This window comes from Orycteropus afer, unplaced genomic scaffold (assembly GCF_000298275.1).
Source record: "Orycteropus afer afer isolate SDZICR_OR568_19922 unplaced genomic scaffold, OryAfe1.0 scaffold00148, whole genome shotgun sequence".
In the NCBI taxonomy this organism is placed as follows: domain Eukaryota; kingdom Metazoa; phylum Chordata; class Mammalia; order Tubulidentata; family Orycteropodidae; genus Orycteropus; species Orycteropus afer.
This window is the reverse complement of record NW_006921735.1, coordinates 4,125,931-4,146,765: the sequence shown is the minus strand read 5'-3', so window position 1 is coordinate 4,146,765 and position 20,835 is coordinate 4,125,931. Positions and strand designations below refer to the sequence as shown.

The following is a 20,835-nucleotide window of genomic DNA, read 5'->3' as shown; positions in this document are numbered from 1 at the left end:
CAATCCTACTTCCGTAGTGATACTGCCTCGGAAACCCAAGGAGGGGTCGCTATGAGTCAGGGCTGACTCGACGGCACATAACAACAACAACAACAGCTAACACATTGTGATAGTTGGAGCTGTGTGTCAACTTGGCTGGACCCCAGTTCTGTGTGGTTGTTCCCATGACGGGATCTGATGACTGTGTTCTGAGTGGCCAATCTACCCAAGGGGAGTTCCCCTAGGGGTGTGGCCTGCTTCCAGAATATCCAGGGACATCCTGGGAAGAGAGACATTCTTCTGTGGATCGGGACCCTGGTGTGCTGACTACAACCTTCCATGAGTGAGCAGCCCACCGCTCAGCCTGGAGATCTTGGATTCATCTTTCGTTGGAGTCAACAACCCATGTACTGCCTGCCAGCCTTGGATTTCTCGGCCCCCTGCAGTTGCGGAAGCTAAGGCTATCTCCAGCCTGACGTTTCCTCCTGGAACTTTGGATTTGCCAGCTTCTATACGTTTGTGAGCCATTTTCCTAAGATAAATTTCTATCTCTCTCTCTCTCTCACTCTCTCTCTCTCTTTATATATATATATAAGCTTTGCTATTTTTTGTTTCTCTAGAAAACACAGTCTAACACACATATATAACTTAGATGTTCCAAACTTATAATCAGAACATTTTGTTATCTACGATGGGCTCCTTTGTAGAGAATGGTCTCATATTACCCACCATTCTTCCTAGTGAATGCTGTTAGTCATGAGTAAGGGTAAGAAGATAGAAAAACAAAAACAATAGAAAGTCTAAAAGTTATCACTACCACTAAATAAACAAATGAGGTTTCATATCCTATTGGAAGAAGGCTAACTGCTAGTTTTGCCATTGGTTACAAAAAATCCCATACTATATTAACAGAGATTTAGAGATGAAAATATATAAAGTGCATGTATACATATGTGTGTGTGTATCTATATACATGTGTATAAGAATTATAAATTAGTTGTCACATATGAAAGGAATTTGGCTTCTGATGTACATTAGAATCTGTTGACTAGAGAACACTGTATATTATCAATTGCTTCAAGAGCAACACTACATGAAAGCAAATCACACTAAAAATGATATAGAAATTAATTAAAGATGTGAGTGCTTTTAGAAACTGTAAAATTAAGTCATAATGAATAAATTGCAAATAATTTTAATGTGAACATTTGCCACTGATGATCATTAATAACATCATCATCACTCTCCACCAAAAAACAAACACCACTGTTGAGTCAATTGCTACTCATAGCAACCCTGCTTGGGTTTCCGAGGTGATATCTCTGTGGAAGTGGATTGCCCAACCTTATTTCCAAGGACTGGCTGGTGGATTTGAACCTCCAGCCTTCTGGTTAGCAGTCAAATGCCTTAGGTACTAGGCTACCAGAGCTCCTATGGTCACTATTAGCATCCCATAATTATCTTTGTCATCTTTATCATGTAAAACTATATGCCAAGAAAGGAGCCCTGTTGGCACAGTGATTCAGCTTTTGTTTGCTAGCAGAAAGGGAGGATGTCTGAACCCACCATGGGCTCTGCAGGTGAAAAGATTTGGCAATCTGCTGCCTTAAAAATTAAAGTCTAGGAAACCCTGTGAGGCAGTTCTACTCCATCATCTAGGGTACCTAGGAGTCAGAACTGACTTGACAACACACAACGACAATGTGCCAAGAATTATTTTAAATACTTTACATATATATTGACTAATTTAATTGTGAAATAGTCTCAGGAGGTAGAACTAAGAATATATTCAACTAAAAAGATAAGGAAAACATAGAAAATAAAAGGCTAGTAAGTGTCAAGAATAAGATTCAAATCCAAGCAGTCAACTCCATAGTATATATTCTTTAATGTTTAATTAAAAACAATACCAGGGAAGCAATATTTTTGCAAAGAAGACTTCTGTTTGAGAGATAAAGGAAGTCAAAGCTACCTAGGACTCTGAGTCAGTCTTTTGGTCTGATCAAGACATGGATATGTGAGTGTAGGAGAACAGGGTGGTCTGCCAATGATTTTGGCTCTGGCCTAGTACTGTTGTTAATAGTACTAAAGCTATTATTTAACACCTCTTTGGAGGAGGAGGTATATATGGACTCTTATAGCTAATTTAATCCAAACCTGAATTTGAAACTAATATTGCTTCTATTAAGACCACTTATTTCTGTGTACTACTGAAATTGTTACTGAAAAAAAATTTAGTGAAGGCTTCGAGGTAGGTACCTCTGACATTTTTTCAACACAAACTTGAACCGTATCCTGCTGTGTTAGCACTTGCCTTTTTGGCTGTAGGGAATGGTCCAGTACCCATAAAAATAAGTATTTACCTGTCATTTATCTCCTAGGTTACTTCAAAACATACAATACAGAATAACTGACATGCTCTAAAACAAAGAGATATTCTTTAAAAAAATGCAAAAAAAATAAAAGGTTCTAGTTTATTATTTCAAAAGGAAGAACCATGATAATCAACATGTCCATCATATACCAGGAAACAATATTGCACTGTTGCAGATGTTTCCTGAAATACAGTTATCAGCAGTCAAAAGAAATGTTACACTATTGAGATGATCTCTTGTCCTAGGAGAGAAGTACATTTCTGATATTGCTAAAAATGAAACAATTTCCTGGGCATATTTTTGACAGTTTACATTTTAATCTAAAAACAGTGATGATTCTCAATTTCATCTGATGATGAAAAAGTCTCGTGTTCATAATAAATTTGAAAACACTATAAAATATACAATATTCTAGAAATGTTAACATTGTATATTTTATAGTGCTTTCAAATTTATTGTTAACATGAGACTTTTTCATTATGAGATGAAACTGAGAATCACCTCTGTTTTAAAAGGAGCTCTAGTGGCTCAGTGCCTAAGACATTTGACTGCTAACCAGAAGGTTAGTAGTTCAAACCTGCCAGCCACTGCTTGGAAGGAAGGTTGGGCAATCTACTTCCGTAAAGATTTACCACCTTGGAAACCCAATGGGAGGTCACTATGATTTGGAATCAACTTGATGGCAGTGGGTTTGGTTTTTTATCTTTAGAAATGTTAAGTATTATTCATTACCATTTTTATACAATTAAGGCAATATAATTAAAAGAAAAATTGCATTAATTTTTTAAAATTAATTTTTATAATAATTTTATATAATATATAAATATAATATAATATAAATATAATAATATAAATTAATTTTATATAATAAAATTAATTGCAATTAAAGTAAATTATGTGCAGCAAGAAAAAATAAGTAAGCAAAATATTTTATTTCTATATGGGAAAAATGCTGGGAGGAATGATTGATTATGCGAATTACAGTGGTGAGATATTATGATAAAGAAATAGAAAAAGAAAAACAAAACAAATGAACAAACAACCAAACAAATAAAACAAGGACAGTGGGAAAGTAGGGAATTTAAATGTTATTTACTTACTATCAGGCCACTATTCGCTTGCCTTTTTCCTCTGCCATGGATCCTTTTGTAGAAAATTCCTCCTGGATTAAACTGAGTACTCCAAATAATCATATCTCTTTGATAATATACATCCATCCCTGTTATCCTTGAATTATGTTCAATATGAGAAATTTGTTGATGATCGCCACTGTAGTTGAATGGATATATAAAACCCAGGATATCAGTGTCATTAGCAATGTAGAGAACTTGATCTTCAGAGCCTGGAGATTATTACAATGAAATACAAAAATAAAGTAAATTTTAACTAACATAAAGGCAATCAAAATACTTTTAAATTATTCTGAGTTTTTATTCTTACATATTTTCTTGCTCAAAAAAAAGAACTTGATTACTGTCTTATATTATTCATGACTTATGATTTGCAATACCCATTTACATATATATATCTAAATACTGATGTACATTTTCCTACTGCAAAGTTTATCTTATATTTAAAAATTAGGTATATTAGGAGGCATCTTTTTTTATGGAGAGGGCTTATTATTTGGTAAGTGGCAATTACAGTACATTTGAATACTTTGATTCTCAGTACCTAGATACTATATTGTATATGCATAAGGGAGCTCTGGTAGCATAGTGGCTAAGACACTTGCCTGCTAACCAGACGGCTGGCGGTTCAAACCCACCAGCCACTCCTCGGAAGGAAGGTTGGGCAATCCTACTTCCGTAGTGATACTGCCTCGGAAACCCAAGGAGGGGTCGCTATGAGTCGGGGCTGACTCGACGGCACATAACAACAACAACAACAAGGTTCAAAAGTTTCTGAACATTTAATTTACTTTCATAAGTGGCCATTACAATAAACCAAAAAACATTGGGTTTTATGAGGTAGTAAATCGTTATGGAAATAGATTGTCCCATCTTTCTTTTGCAGAGTGGCTGGTGGGTTTGAACTTCCAACCTTCTGGTTAGCAGTCAAATGCCTTAAGCACTGCACCACCAGAGCTCCTTACAATAGGCTAAGAAATGAAAATTTACATATGCTGAGTCTTCTTTTTCCAGGATTCATATAACATCAATGCTATTTTATCATATTATACCAAGAGATCAAAAGTTATTACATTAAAATGCTATATATAGTATGATTATCTAAAATCCTGTTAAATGGAACTCTATCTAGGTGTGTGGATACCTATAATATTGATGTCATATCCATATTGGAAAAAGTAATACTTTATAGCAAATCTTGAAAATATGAATGAAACTTGGAGTTCTTTAAAGAAAGATTTTATATAGTATCTGCAAATTAAAAAAAAAAAAAAAAGAAGAGAGTGTTCAACTTCATAGTCTTAATAGTTATCCCTTAGAGGCTATCTACTTCTTGTGGCAGGCATTGTGCTTAGCCTTTCACAATTTATCTCTACTTCTTATAACAACAATGGAAAATAGATATTAGTATTTCCATTTTACAGATCAGAAATTAAGGCTTAGAGAGTTCAGTTAAGTACCCCAAAACTAAATAGCCAGAGGATTATAATGCTGGGATTTGGATACAAGCATATCTAACTCCACAGCCTGCACTAAATCCACTACATAATGTTGTTTCCGTCTTGTAATGGACTCTCTGATTAATAAGTTCCAGTCATACCCTGTAGCAAACAAGTACAATATTGTTTCAGTAAGAACTTATGAGCATTTTATCCATATCTAAAGAAGCTCAATACTCATGTCATATATATATATATATATATATATGCTATTTTATCAGTATTATACCAAGAGATCAAAAGTTATTACATATATATACACACATACTTGTCATGAACAAGGTTTGAATTTGAAAGCATAATTTTGTTTCAAAATCTTTATTAAAGCCATAACTAAAAATTCACATTATAATATTGATATTTAACCTTTTATTTTTATTTAAATGACTTAATAATTTTTCATATACACTAGAACAGACCCTAAATATATATTTCATATTTTATCATGCAGACTTTTAATCTTTTACCCTTCTGGCAAATTGTTCAAACACAAAGTGATTTTAATAGTAGCCATGTATTTGAGAGTCACACCAAGAAACCATGATAGATTAGATTAATTAATAACAAAGTCAACCCAACTAGCCAAATTAATCAGTGTTACAAAAGACCTCGATAATATCAGGAATCAAGCTATTGCTAAAATGCAATGTACAACTTTGTTTTTCTATAAGAAATTTAAAGAAAAATTAAATAGCTTTTATAATGATGGTCAAAGCCCTACCTTTTGCTATGCAGGTGTTATTTCTTTCTTCAAAATTCTGGTCACATACACATTTATATGAACCTTGCATATTAATACATTGGTGAGGACATGTGCCAAACACCAGACATTCATTAAGGTCTGGAAAAGAAAGAACTGAAAATAGTATCATCATACTCCAATTAGCACTTCCATTCCTTCTACATTTCTAAAAAAAATGTAGAATAAAAATTTTTTTATTCAGCCAACTGATCATTACTATTTATTTCATTGTCTTTTCCAATTTCTATATTTATTATATGTTTAGGCCATAATAATTTTTATAATAGTTTTACATAAAAGTTCATCAATTGTGCCTTGCTTGTTAATCCACTTAAAACATTAAAATATCCATTTTTATTTTTCTAGTATTTTCATTCATTCAAATAAATCCCTGTTGAAGTTTTATTTTAACCCTTCTTCCAATTACCTACCTCTACACCTTTGTAAATAGGAGCTCTGGTAGTGTAGTGGTTAAAACATTGTGCTGCTAACCAAAAGGTCAGTGGTTCAAACTCATCAGCCCCTCTGGGAGAAAGATGAGGCAGTCTGCTTCTGTAAAGATTTACAGCCTTGGAAACCTAATGGGGCAGTTGTACTCTGTCATAAAGGGTCACTATGAGTAGGAATCCACTTGATGGCGGTTGGTTGTACATTTGCATGTGTCATATGTAATTCCTTTTTCCTCTAATGTCCCTGCCTTCCTTTACATAGAATATATATAAATTTATATTCACTTTAACAGGCATGATATCCTTCTGTAGGGAATGTTCCCTTCTGACATGATTAAAGTACTGAGATGAATTCTGGCCATTCTTCTAAGGAGCATTCTGGGAGTACTTCTTCCAGGACAGATTTGTTCGTTCTTCTGGTAGGCCATGGTATTTTCAGCATTCTTCCCCAACACCACAATTCAAAGGCACCAACTCTTCCTCTTTTAGGTGTATGTGATTAATTTATTGCAATAATTCCATTTTGATTGACAATGTAAAATAATTTTTCTTTACGCAAGAATATCAAAAAGAGACAAGCTTTTAGAAACAAGCTGGGAAATGAAACCATTCTAAGACTTCAATGTACCTCTAGATAAGGCAGACTTTAGACAATACACATTTGGCTATAACCACAATAATCAAAACCATACCAGTTGTTGTCAAGATGAATCTGACTCTTGCAGACTTCATGTGGGTCAGAGTAGAACTGTACTCTTAGGGTTTTCAATGATTGATTTTTCAGATGTAGATCATCAAGGCTTTCTCATTTTTCAATTTGTACCTGCAGTGAATCCTTTCATGTCTCCTTGGACTACTATATAGTAGTGACTTAGTTTCTCCATTTTCTGCTTTCTAAGTATATTCCTCTTACAGAATTTCTCAAGCTACATTGCAGATGTGTGGTCATATATTCATCTCCCCTACATGATTGTCAGTCCTCAAAGACAGAGATTATGATTTACTTATTACTACTCCCAGCAATTTTCACAGTGCCTGGCAGAGAGTGAAGATATAAATGTATCTCCAACACACTTCTGGCTTCATATACATGAAGTGACTAAGTAACAAAAAACAGTTGTATTGAGGCTATGTGAATATATTCTTTTTTTTTTTTTTTTAAAGAACCTGAAAGTCTATATATAAATCACAAGGCAATAGCCAATATTCTGTGACTTGGCACATCTCTCTAACTTCAGTGGCTTCAACAAGGTCAGGATTGAGATCAGATGATTCTGATAAATTATCTACTTTCTCTCTCTATTTCTCTACATTTTCTTTCAACCAGCATTCTTCCTAGGTCCCTGTTATCAACCATGTTGCTGTTGTTGTTAGTTGACACTACATCAATTTTTAAACCATACCCACCCCTTGTGATAGAGTGGAACTGTCCCATAGGTTTGTCTAGGCATAATCTTTATGTGAACAGATTATCAAGTTTTTCTCTCATAGAGCTGCTTGGTAGTGGAAGGTTTTAATAGTCAACCTCTTGGTTAGAAGCCAACACTTAACCTTTGAGCCATCAAGGCTCCTTTATCTCCCATAGTTGTCTTAATTGTGTAATAAAGTTGTGAGATAAATCTGTTACTCCTTAGTACAACTTGGATTAGAATATTTAAGGATAAGCACAGTAAAAGTAATTATCTTTTGTATCAAACTTAACAATCTTCTAAGTGCTCAGTGGTGAAGAAAAGTGTTTTACCAGTGACAACTGTAAATAACAGCACCAAGATTTAAACAAGCTTCTGATTCTGCTGCCTTTCATGAGATATCTTACCCAAGGAGAATTTAAGAATTCTCGTTATAACTTATTTCTGTATCTGATTGAAGAGTCAGGTAAAATCATGTAAAGAAAACTTGTTTTTAACTAATATTTACTTGTTTTTATTTAATATTTTGTAGAGATGAAGAGAAATATGTGTTATCAGCACTTTGTCTTCAGAAAGTATTACAAAAACATTTCTAATTTATCAGGCACCTGTAACTCTATACAGGTAGTTTTATTTGTTACCATTGTTTCCTTTTAGGTATATAATCAAAATAGGCTAAAAATCTACTTGATGTAATACAACCTCAGCTCCTCTAAATGCTTCATTAATAGCTAGGATACCTATTTTCTCCTCATCTTAGCAATAACAGTTGCATCATGAGCTATTGAAGAGAATGGAGGAGGAATTTCACACATGCCCAGTACCTAGAATAATACCTGGTACTCAGTAATTGGCAATCCCTTTCTCTTCTCCCATTCCATTGATTTTTCTGTTCTTTACATATCCTGATAGAAATATTTTGACTTTAACATCATATTTCAATTTCATATGCTTCTTTTGAAATATATGAATGAAGAGCATGACCAAATTTAAACTATTTGACCCACAAAATCCAGGTGATATTTTCCCCTCCCACAGTAAGTCAAATCTGTTTTCCTTACTGCAAAAACTTTGTTAAATAAAGATGAAGATTTTTAACTTGAGTTCAGAAGTTACTCATTTGCACAACAAAGCAGTGGTATCACTAGAGGGATGTGGACTACACCAGGTGACACCCTTAAAGGGAATGCCAACAAAAAGACTGTCTATAAAATTTCTGTGCAGAGTTTCAGCAGAAATTTATTATTTTTATAAAGATATTTCTGTTAGTTATAACAACAAAAATGTTTTTTTGTAAACCCAACTAACAATATCAATACCTATAACACTAAAACTCTACGCTAATTTACTTTTTGAACCTTCTACTGCAATCCAGACCTTTCATTATTACTTAATTACAATGATGCTTCAAATCACATGGTTTCATTTGCATGAGCTACAAGCAGAAGCTGTTGTTTTCATTGTTTCTGGTGTTTTCATAGCCACTGATTTTGTCAAATTTTCTAGTACTTTAGCTACAATATTGTAGTAATTAGTATTTTCAAACCTATATCAATAACTTTTTTGAGAATGAAGTAGTGTGTAAAAGGAAAGAAGGAGAAAAATTTAAAAAGCTTCCACTCAGTTACTAATGATGTTGTGCCTAATAATGTTGTAATTCAATGTAGAAAGGTTTTACAAAACGATTTTGTTTGTATTCATATAATCTAAGAAATATTACATTGAAGCAATTTTCAATTATATTTATCACAAATTATTCTTCAATTAAATTTTAAAATAAAAAATAAACATTACTAAGGATTCTGTAATGGTCTGGTATGAGAAGAGGTCCATGTGAGGGGTGACACCTTGAGTGACTGCACTGGGTGACACCAACCGTATTGATGCCATTGCAACAGTGTATAAAAATAGTGCATTCATAGCAATTTAAAATAGAGTGTAGTTTACAGGTTATATTTGCTGTGGATTAAAATTAATTAAAAATGTAAAAATTTTAGAGAATGATATTTCTAAATTTACTAAATATATAAAGGAAACAGAGACCACTATTCACCTAAATATTAGAAAAATATTAGAATAGACCACTACTCACATAAATATTAGAAAATCATTGATATTGGAATTAAAATCTTCAACAGGCAGTGCACATGTTTGGCTATATGTGACTGACAGAAAGTCCCACAGAAGGAAGAAATGTTGTAGTCTTCAGCAATAATTTGGGTTTTGTTTATTATTAAAACAGAGAAAGTTCAAATTGTCAGCTTTTGTTCTTGTTGTGATGTGCCGTCAAGTCAGGCCCGACTCATAGCGACCCCTTCTTGGGTTTCCGAGGCAATATCACTACAGAAGTAGATTGCCCAACCTTCCTTCGGAGGAGTGGCTGGTGGGTTTGAACCGCCAGCCTTCTGGTTAGCAGTCAAGTGCTTTAGGTACTACGCTACCAGAGCTCTCTGTCAGCTTTTAGTGTTTATATTAATGGAGAAATAAAATGTCATGGATAATCTGAACAAACACCTAACTCAACATATGCATAAATGCTACATGGCTAGCATTTTCTTCCCCCTTTGTTGTTGCTGTTGTTAGGTGCCATCAAGTCAGCTCCAACTCGTAGTGATCCTACTTATAACAGAAAAAAAAAAAACACTGGCCAATCCTGTGCCATCCTCACAAGTGTTGCTATGCTTGAACCCATTCTTGCAGCCACTGTGTCAATCCATCTCATTGACGGTCTTCTCCTTATTTGCTGATCCTCCACTTTAACAGGCATGATATCCTTCTGTAGGGAATGTTCCCTTCTGACATGATTAAAGTAGCTGAGATGAATTCTGGCCATTTTTCTAAGGAGCATTCTGGGAGTCCTTCTTCCAGGACAGATTTGTTCATTCTTCTGGTAGGCCATGGTATTTTCAGCATTCTTCCCCAACACCACTATTCAAAGGCACCAACTCTTCCTCTTTTAGGTGTATATGATTAATTTATTGCAATAATTCCATTTTGATTGACAACGTAAAATAATTTTTCTTTATGCAAGAATATCAAAAAGAGACAAGCTTTTAGAAACAAGCTGGGAAGTGAAACCATTCTAAGACTTCAATATACCTCTAGATAAGGCAGACTTTAGGCAATACACGTTTGGCTATAACCACAATAATCCAAACCATACCAGTTGCTGTCAAGATGATTCTGACTCTTGCAGACTTCATGTGGGTCAGAGTAGAACTGTACGCTTAGGGTTTTCAATGATTGATTTTTCAGATGTAGATCATTAAGGCTTTCTTCTGAGGCGCCCTTGGATGGGCTCAAGTCAGGAGCCTTTCAAATAGTATTCAATGACATTAACAATTTTTACCACCCAGGAGCTTCAATCACAATAATAGGTGATCACAAATATCAGTTTTAGTGGAGGAATTGACAGAAAACATACATGGGTCTATAGTTCATGGTTACACAGTTAAAGCCCTGCTTTAAATTACATTTACATATAAATTACTATGAGATTCTGTCTGTCCTATGTGCTCCATCTTTGAATGATTTCAAATGAGTAAATAGAGGTATTTGTTAATCCTGTCTTTGAATTTAAGAGGCACAGTTCGATCATTTAAAACATTGCTTAAGATGTGGTTTCAAAATAAAAGTCCACAATTAGCAAAATCCCACAACTCAGGAGAAAGGAGCCATCATAAACATATTTTTTCATAAAGTGAATCTAATTCTCCAATAGTTCCTGAACTAACAATTTCTTTATTTGCATTTCATAACAGAATTGTCACAATGGTATTCAAATTCCTGCACATCTGAATTCACCATAGAAAAGACTTTGTAGCCTCACAGATAGCTTAGCAATACAAACAGACTCTTGACCCTAGAGAGTTTCACTCTCATAAGTAAGATGGTATCCTGTAGATACACACCATTTTGATGAAAATAGATTCCCTGTCATCTCTCGATTTAGCAGTCTTGGGAGGCTTTTTATAACCCACAGGTTTAAGAGCAAGCTGTTAAGGAAATATACTATACCTTCACACTGTCTGTTTCTCATGTTTCTTTGAAATCCAGGCTTACAGCGACAGAAAGCAGATGTTTTTATTTGATTACAATATGCATCATCTCCACATGGATTCACATTATCTTCACAGGTATATTCAGTGGGGTCTAGGATTTAAAAATATGAAAATTAATACAATTCTAATTTTGAAGTGGGAGTTTACTTTTTTTTTACTTGAAAATTGTATTTATTATTCCTTAGAAAACTGTTTTTGGATGTGTAACATTATGGTCTTCTCTCTATATAAGCTTCATTTCTTATAAAGACCAGATAAACTGAACTCATTTACATTTAATATCATTGAGACATAGGTGTCAACAGTTGTTATAGCTGTCATTAACCTACACTAATTTCTAACAGGAAGTCAAGAATCAATGCTTCTAATGACAGGCTATTTTTTTGCTGACTGAGCGATGGTACTGTGTATGAGTACTACATCTTTCTCCAAGAATAAGTTATATCCTATAAGATACCTAACATGTATTTATTGCTAACTGTAACTACAGTATCCATGGACTCAATCAAGGGCATTGCTATATTACTCTAGCTGGTAAACTAAATCAGCACTCGTTAAACTATTTTAACCTAGACACACACGTAAGGAACAATTGAGTGTTTATGTGCTCTAAAGATCATGGGTTTATATACTGCTGGTATGTATGAGTTATATATAATTTCTGGCATAACAGCCACAATTTCACTCCTGTATTTTCCACTAGAGAAACTATTTTGGAATGCATATAAATAAGAGGGGTATAGTACTGAATTTTCTCTTATTTACTTAAATCAAATTACTGAGAAAGATGAGAACTTTTAATACTATAACATTAGCCAATATTAATCCCAAATGAATCCTCAATAATTTAATGTAATTAAAATACACCAGTAGAGGGATGTCATGATTGAGACATATGTGGTCATATCCTGATGAAAACTGCTTCATCACCTGCTGAGTGACAACTTAGATGCATATAGAGAAAAAGTAAAATCCTCAAAGTAGGAAGTACATTGTGATTTTTATAAATAATCCAAATCCAAGGTCATAAATTCAATTATTTTTCTTTAATTTGGAAAATGAATATTGTGCATTAGCAAACACAAAATTATTAATAACCAGCATCTCACAATTCCTCAAGTACCGTAACTGAACAAAATAATGATGTGTTCTTCAAGAATAATTCAAAAATGGATTAAAATTTAGAATATTGCAAAAATTATTAAGACTTTCATCACTATTCAGCAAAATATTACTCTCTGTATAATTCAAAACTACTAAATTTATATTTTATAAAGTAAAATAATAACAGATTTTTTTTGTGTGTGGTCACGTCAAAGTCTGTATTTAGATACTGAGTTTTTAGCATTAGCTCTAATAATGGTAAAAACAAAACAACAACAACAACAAAAAAAATAAGGCTGTTGCCATTAAGTCATTTCTGATTCATAGTAACCTTTTGCACAGAGTAGAAGTCTTCTATAAGATTTTCAAGGCTATAAATATTTACAGAAGCAGACTTCCACAGAGCTGCTGGTGGGTTTGAACCACTGTCCAAACCACTGACCATTTGGTTAGCAGTCCAGCACTTAATCATTATACCAACAGGCTCCTTTTAACCAAACCAAACCCACTGCCACAGAGCGATGCTGACTCCGGGTGACTCTATAGGACAAAGTAGAACTGCCCAGTGAATTTCCAAGGCTCTAAAATTTTACAGAAACTAACTTCATCTTTCTTCTGCAGAGCACTGGTAGGTTCAAACTGCAGAACTTTTGGTTAGCAGCAATGCTTTAACCACTGAACCACCAGAGCTATTCTTCTAACAAATGTGATCATTAAAAAATCAACATTTCCACCTTGTCCTTTCTGAAATTAACTGATGATCTAAGGTAGTTTTCTCAAAGGCTTAAAAACACAGAAAGCATTTTACTTCAGCAAATTTTTAAAGAACAATCTTTTCACATAGTGGTAAAGAAAAGTTTAAGCAGAAATTGAACTTGTGTGTCACTGAATTTTAACAAAAAACAAACTCACTTATTTTGCAGCCTTGTTCATCTGAACCATCTCCACAATCATCAAGTCGATCACATTGCAGGCTCATTGGGATACATTCCTTATTACTACAAGCAAACTCATCTTTTTTACAAGGTCTTGCTTTATATGTAAGCTTATCTAAAGAGTCAATAGAAAAAAATTATTAGCTCTTCAATATTACCAATATTTCCAAGATATTTTATTAAACGCTGTGGATAACATGGGTTCACAATCCTTTATTTGAAGTTCTTAGACCCAAATGTGTACTGGATCCATACTTACATTTTTTTTATTTCAGAAAAGCAACCATGTATTTAACCTGTAGAAATGAATGCCCTATTTTCACAGGAAAATATTTGAATATTCACCCTAAGTTGGATGTGATAGTTGGAGCTCTGTGTCAACTTGGCTGGACCACAGTTTTGTGTGGTTTAGGCAGTTGTGATGTGGTTATTCCCATGATGGTATCAGATGAATATGTTTTGTACAGCCAATCCATTGAAAGGGAGTTTCCCTAGGGATGTGGCCTGCTTCCAGTATATTTATGGACATCCTGGGAAAAGAGACACTCTTCTGTGGATCAGGATTCTGTTGTGCTGCCTACAACTGTCCATGAGCGAACAATCCACCATTCTGCCTGGAGAGATTTTGGATTCATCACTCATTGCAGGTAACAGCCAGTATACTTCCTGCCAACCTTGAGCTCCTCAGCCCCTTCAGCTGTGAGAGTTGGGAAAAGCCTTCAGCTTGATCCAAAAATTTTGGACTTGCCAGCTTCTATAAGTGTGTGAGCCATTTTCTTAAGATAAATATCTGTATGTATATTAGCTTTACCGGTTTTGTTTCTCTAGAGAACCCAGTCTAACACATAGGATTTTTAGAAAGTTGTACAAATCACCTCAGATCAGATCAGGTTTGTTATCAAGTCAGTTTACCACTTAGTTAAGTAAAGCCTTTGGTTTTAAGAACTTCTTGAATTTCAGAATTGTACAAACAGTATTGGGTATATGTACAAATAACCGATCTAAGCTCTGGTCCCTCAAAGAACTATGAGTTTAACAGGAAACACAGCTGAACCTTTATGTCTTTTTCTCTCTCAACTTCATAGTATTTTCTCAGGCTAAATACTTATCATCAACTGAGATTTACAGACTAGTGGGGATTCTGGACAGAGCTGTACATCTCTACTTTGCAAATGTTATGTTAGCTGATTATTTTCATACCCTGCCAAAGATGAAATATCTGGCAGAAATACTCTCAAATAAAACACATGGAAAGTATTTTTATGATCTAAAATCATAATATTATTGTATCACTGATTTGACTATTACAAATTAATTAGATTTACCACCACAGTGATCTTCATCCGAGTTGTCCCCACAATCGTCAATCCCATCACACATTTTCTCACGATGAAGGCATATTCTGTTATTTCTGCATCTGTGAGGTCTTGAGGGTGGACAGAGAAATTTGACTGGAAAAAAAAAAAAAATCCAAAATATTTGCTTTGGGTACATTAACTTATAAAGAACTACGCTTTTTTTTTTTTTTTGTCCTCTCTTTTAAAATTAATAAACTAGCTTCTCAGAATTATATTTTGTTGTGAAAATTGACTATGTGTAGATACCAGAAATATGTGTGATGAGAGGCTAAGATCATAGTTATTTATGTTAACTATAGGAAAGAGAGCCTAGATGAAAATCTTAAAGTAAGAATCAAATTTAAAGGTCTCATTGCCAAATGCCTCATCTTAGCAGACTTCACTGGTGTATCAAATTAATTTGTGCCTAAAATTGATACAATATGGCAGGAATACTTAGCCATTTGAAACAGCAATTTCATATAGCATTAGAGCTTGAGCAAGCATATGTTACAGGGCCAAAATTAAGAAGAGGCCATCTAGTGAAAAAAATCCCAACAATATTTATGTTTTTTCCTCTCTATCTCTATAAACAAATATACAGATATGTATTTAAGGGCATAGAAGATGATCTTAGTCATTCCTTGTTTATGTGCATGAAAGTGAATGCCAGCAGGGTGTTTTATACCTGTTACTTCCATCACTATCCAATCTGAAGACTTCCACCCCTAAAGTAGGAAACATCTTTAATTACTCTTCTTTCTTACATGTGAAATTCCCCAGAGCTCTATCCTTGGTCACCTTTTGTTCTTACTCTTGAGTTCCCTGCTTAGATATCCTCATTTACCCTGAAGACTTTCAAATTTCTCTCTACTTCCAGCATCTCTCAATGGATTATAGAACATATTCAGTAGAATTTTGAGTACAGCAAGTTCAAAGCTCACTTCTTATCAACCTCCTTTGACTCTTTCCTTCTCTAATCATGAATTTCTTTTTATTTTCAATAATTCAGTTAGTGATACTTCACAGTTGGAAATGTGGGAATTATTCTAACGTCTTCCCTCTCATTTACCTTCAACTCTAATTAGTCAATAAATCCTGGTAATGTTATCCCCAAACCTGCCCCAACTTTTTGTAACCACTGTAGTTATAATCACAATAACTCAACTCTATATCTCTTGAGAAATGCTTCAAAGAATCTCAAATCTCTCCAATTGCACTAATATTCTCAGACAGAACCTCTATAATGTCAGCTGAACTATTGATCTAACACATTAACCTGCTCATCTCTTCTATAGTTATACATGAGCTTCAGAATAAAATTTAAATTTCTATGCATGATGTAATAGGCTAATCATTATCTAGTCTATGTTACCAAGGTAGAATCATGCCCTGTTTTTCATGATAGTCTAGCAATATTACTATCTTACAGCACCTTAAATATATCATATTCCTCTTGCCTCTACCTTCTTGCTTTATTTTAAATCAGGTTATTTCTTCACACATTCTACTCCCCCTTCAGGCTTTTTTTTTTTTTTTTTTAAGTCTCTTAATTTTCTTAATTTGCTCAAATCTCATACTTTAAGACACACTAACTCCCAACTGAAGATTTAAGACTTTTATTACCATATCCTTGTCTTCTATTTTTAAAACAGAACTAAACAAAAAACTAAAATTAAAAACTTTCTTTAGGGCCATGTAAGGAGCTCTGGTGGCACAGTGCCTAAGGCATTTGACTGCTAACCAGAAGGCTGGTGGTTCAAACCCATCAGCCACTCTGCAAAAGGAAGACTGGGTAATCTACTTCCATAAAGATTTACCACTTCAAAAACCCAATGGGCATCACTATGAGTTGAAATCAAATCAATGGCAGTGAGCTTACAGCTAAGAAACATAGTTTTATCCTGAATTTATTATTTCTTAAAATTGCTTCATTTTCGAAACTACTAATTTAAATGTCTCCAACACTGCTTCAATCTCCAATCTTACAACTTTTTTTTTTTTTTTTATTCCATCAGTGTGGTAGTTAATGATATGTGTCAACTTGGTTGAACCTGGTTTTGAACAGCTGGGCAGCTAGATGTTGTTATTTCCATTGGTGACACTGATAATCAACTCTGTGGTGGAATCTACTGGAATAAAAGAGTAGCTCCCTCAGGGATATGGTCTGCTTCCAGTGTATAAGAAGAGCCATTGAGAAAGGCCTCTGAAGCTTTTTGGCATGCTTGGACCCTTCATGTAGATGAGTCTTCATTTAACAACCTGCCATGTTGTCTGTCAATCTTAAGATTATTCCTGGACTTAAACCAGTGGCCTTCTGTGTTGTTTGATAATTTTGAGATTGTATCATTTTTTCAAGTCAACCTGGGTTTGTCAGTGTCAGCAGCTAGCAGCTGTCTGATTTAAGAGAAGACTCTAGCTTCAGTGGTCTAGAAGCAAGAGGCAGAGCTGAAGTCCAAGGTCAAAGGGACTTTATCCAGCCCCTAGAATTTAGTACTTTGAATTAGGACTTCTAACCTCCTAAACTGTGAAAGAATAAATCCCTATTTGTCAAGGCCATTCATTTGTGGTATTTTCTGTAAGAGCAGCACTAGAGAACCAAAACAATCAGTCTCACTATGACCCACCAGCCACTCCTCGGAAGGAAGATAGGGCAATCTACTTCCGTAGTGATACTGTCTCGGAAACCCAAGGAGGGGTCGCTATGAGTCGGGTCCGACTCGACGGCATATAACAACAACAACAACAACAATGACCCTTCTACAGCCTATCTGGAATTCTAGTTGTTGATACATCTACCTTCTCCTTATTCATCAATTTATTTTTCTTCTTTCTTTTCCCTACTGATATTAGATTCCAGGTTTCATATTTTCAATTACTTATTCAAAATACATTTATTGGGAACCTATTACATGTTGAATACTATTTTCCTCGACTCTTTTAGAAACTTATTCTGTTCCACATCACCAGATTTCTCTACGTCTTTTTCAACGTAGTTATCTAACAAAACTCCAAACTTAATTAAATTGAACTATCTACCATCTCAATATCAATGTCTGCATCTAAGAAATGGGGAATATTGCATTGATCAATCACATTGCAAGATCAACTGGTACCACCAAATATGATGTTTAGTAATGCTAGTTGGGCCCTCAATATCACTCCAATTATATGTGTGTGTGTGTAGAGACAGAGAGAGAGAGAATCATGTCATGCACCTATCCTATTCAATAATGATTCAAATCAACCTCTCACATCCTAAATATGATTGTGTTTATTACTACACAAAAATAAGTGGAAATAGAAATATATCTTACTAAATAATTGCATATATATTTTCATCTACATGTAATCTGCTCCTCTCATTTCATTTTTCATAACAGAGATGGTATCCCTAGTCCTAAATTAATTTATCCAATTGTTCAGGATCACATTTCCTCTCACTTCCCCACAGAACCAACTCATCTTTTTGCAGCACTCCCTTTTCTTTTCTTTCTTACTCTCTCCTTATTTCCATCTCTCCCTCCTTCTCTCCCTCCCTCTGTCCATCCTTCAATCCTTCCTTCCTTCCTCCCTCTCTTCCTTCCTTTTCTTTTTTTTTTTCTTATGCTTAATCCTATTTATTCTAAGTCTCTTCTGCCAACTGATATTCTTTTAGATGTTGATGTCATTCAATACTTTATCCTAACCCTCTTCTTATCTTTCACTTTTCTTCCTCCCAGTATAACCCTATCTAATTACACAATATCTATTACCACCTTTTATATTGACTTCAGATTTACATCCCTAGACCAGATCTTTCCTTTAAGCTCTGTAACCACACTCCTAAAGCCTTCTTAAAATCTCTATTTGAATGTCTTCTCGAATGCATGCAAAATCAATTCTCTAATACTACCTTGTAACTTTTTTTCCTCTTCCTATGTTCCCATCCATTCAAAACTGCAAGCAAAACACCCTAACATATACCTGACAACTACCTTTTCAGCATCCCTCCCTTATCCAATATACTATTTGTTTCTATTTATTTTGCCCTTTAAATCACCTTCAAATCTATTTTTTTTTTTTGCCATCATGTGTTGTCATCACCTTATTCTAGTTATAAGCATAGCTAGCCTAGAGTACTGCAACAGATTCTTAACTGGTCTTGTCTCTTTCTATTTATGATTATTAAAATACAAATATGACCATGTGCTCTTCTGTTAAATCACTTTGGTATTTTCAATTGTTTTCAAGCTAAATCCAAAAATCCATGTCAAGACTCATAAGGTCACAGGTATCTGTCTTTTGAGTTCCATTTTAAATCAATGTTGATTTTGTTCTCTATTCACTGCATGTAGTTCTTTCAGTTCCTCCAGTAAGCCATGTTTTGCCCTGCCTCAAGACTTTACATGTCTTGTTTTTTTTTGCTTACAGCATTGTATACACCTTCAAAAATTCCCTTTTGCCTTTTTGACAATATACATATCTCAGAACCTCAAATCAAATGCTACTCATAACCTAAGACAGAATAATATTCCTTTACTCTATAGTTTGTTACAATACTTTTGTAAAGTAGTATACTTTTTATCCACCACATAAAATACGGTTTTTAATTACATACTTTCATTATCATTAGTTTTCATTTTCCATTAGTTGATAAACTATGTGAGGTCTGTCCAGGTCCATACTTTATTTCTTTGTAATTATTATTTCACCAAAACTAATCACTGTGTCTGACTTTATAATTATTTTTTGAATTAATGAATGAATTATATATTCCCCATACTACTCACTATGTCTATGGAACTTTTTGAATCCCTCTTCTTTAAAATGTCTTTTTCTTCTCCCTTCTACATAGAGTTCATCTCCTATCTCTCTGCCATGTCTGTGCTTTTGCTTAATACTACCATTGCTTGAAATCCAATATATGGAGATTATAGTTATTTTTCCAAGAAGAAAAAGAACTCATTGTCAGCAAAAAAAAAAAAAAAAAAAGGCAAAATAAAATATGTGCTATTGATTTCTTATCCCAATTGCTTAGCACAGTCTTTGGAACATACTAGTTTAATTCAGTGTTGATAATGACGACTGAGGGGAAGGCAAAACATTCAGAAAATTAAGCTGGATTTTTTTAGTTTGCCAACTGTGATATTTTGAATGCTTCTAAGAATCTCTCATGGCCTTGGAAGTGATCCCGGGAGTCTGAATCTGTAATTTGCAAGGCTAATTAGTTACCCTATAGTTCCTATTCCATTCACTAGTTTTCTGGTGCACAAAAATAGAAGATAAAAAAATACATAAGTTTATTCAAATACTAGGTTCTTACTTAATTTGGGTAGATAAACTCACAGATTTTGATGTAGATTGATTCAGAAACAATATAATCTTGTGATTCCATGATTCTCTAGAGTTCATTTTATAAGATATTGGAGAAGAATTAAAATCAAAATGAAATTGAATTATATCTCTTGTCAGTTGTACCTACAAAAACTCTCCAAGGGCTTTGTCTATTTTAGATTTTAAATCTTTTTGAAATAGAACAGCCTTCTTGGTTTTTGTTTTGTTTTGTATGTACTGTAATGTTTGTACGTCTGTGGTCAAAGTCACCATCCATCAGGAAATTCTGCTTTAACTCTATGCATCAAAGAGAACAAAAATTTAAGGAAATGCACTCCTTGTATTTTATTTTATTTTTATTTTTTGTAAGTTTGCTATTTCTAGACATATACAAAGTACTAATATCTTCCCTATTATTCAAATTTATGCCCCAACCACCAAAGCCACAGATGAGGAAATTGAAGAATTTTATCAGCTTCTACAGTCTAAAATTGACCAA

General features: G+C 34.1%; 1 protein-coding gene across 1 annotated transcript in view; it reads right to left on the bottom strand.

The window, feature by feature from the left end:
* The window catches only part of LRP1B (LDL receptor related protein 1B), a 1,967,638-nt gene that overhangs the window by 184,509 nt on the left and 1,762,294 nt on the right, over positions 1-20,835 (bottom strand). Inside the window, exons 73-77 of the mRNA XM_007946050.1 lie at positions 15,009-15,134; positions 13,661-13,798; positions 11,601-11,735; positions 5,705-5,824; positions 3,455-3,696 (exon numbers count right to left, since the gene is read on the bottom strand). Coding sequence (XP_007944241.1) covers positions 3,455-3,696; positions 5,705-5,824; positions 11,601-11,735; positions 13,661-13,798; positions 15,009-15,134 — 761 coding nt within the window. The remainder of the gene's footprint in view (positions 1-3,454; positions 3,697-5,704; positions 5,825-11,600; positions 11,736-13,660; positions 13,799-15,008; positions 15,135-20,835) is intronic.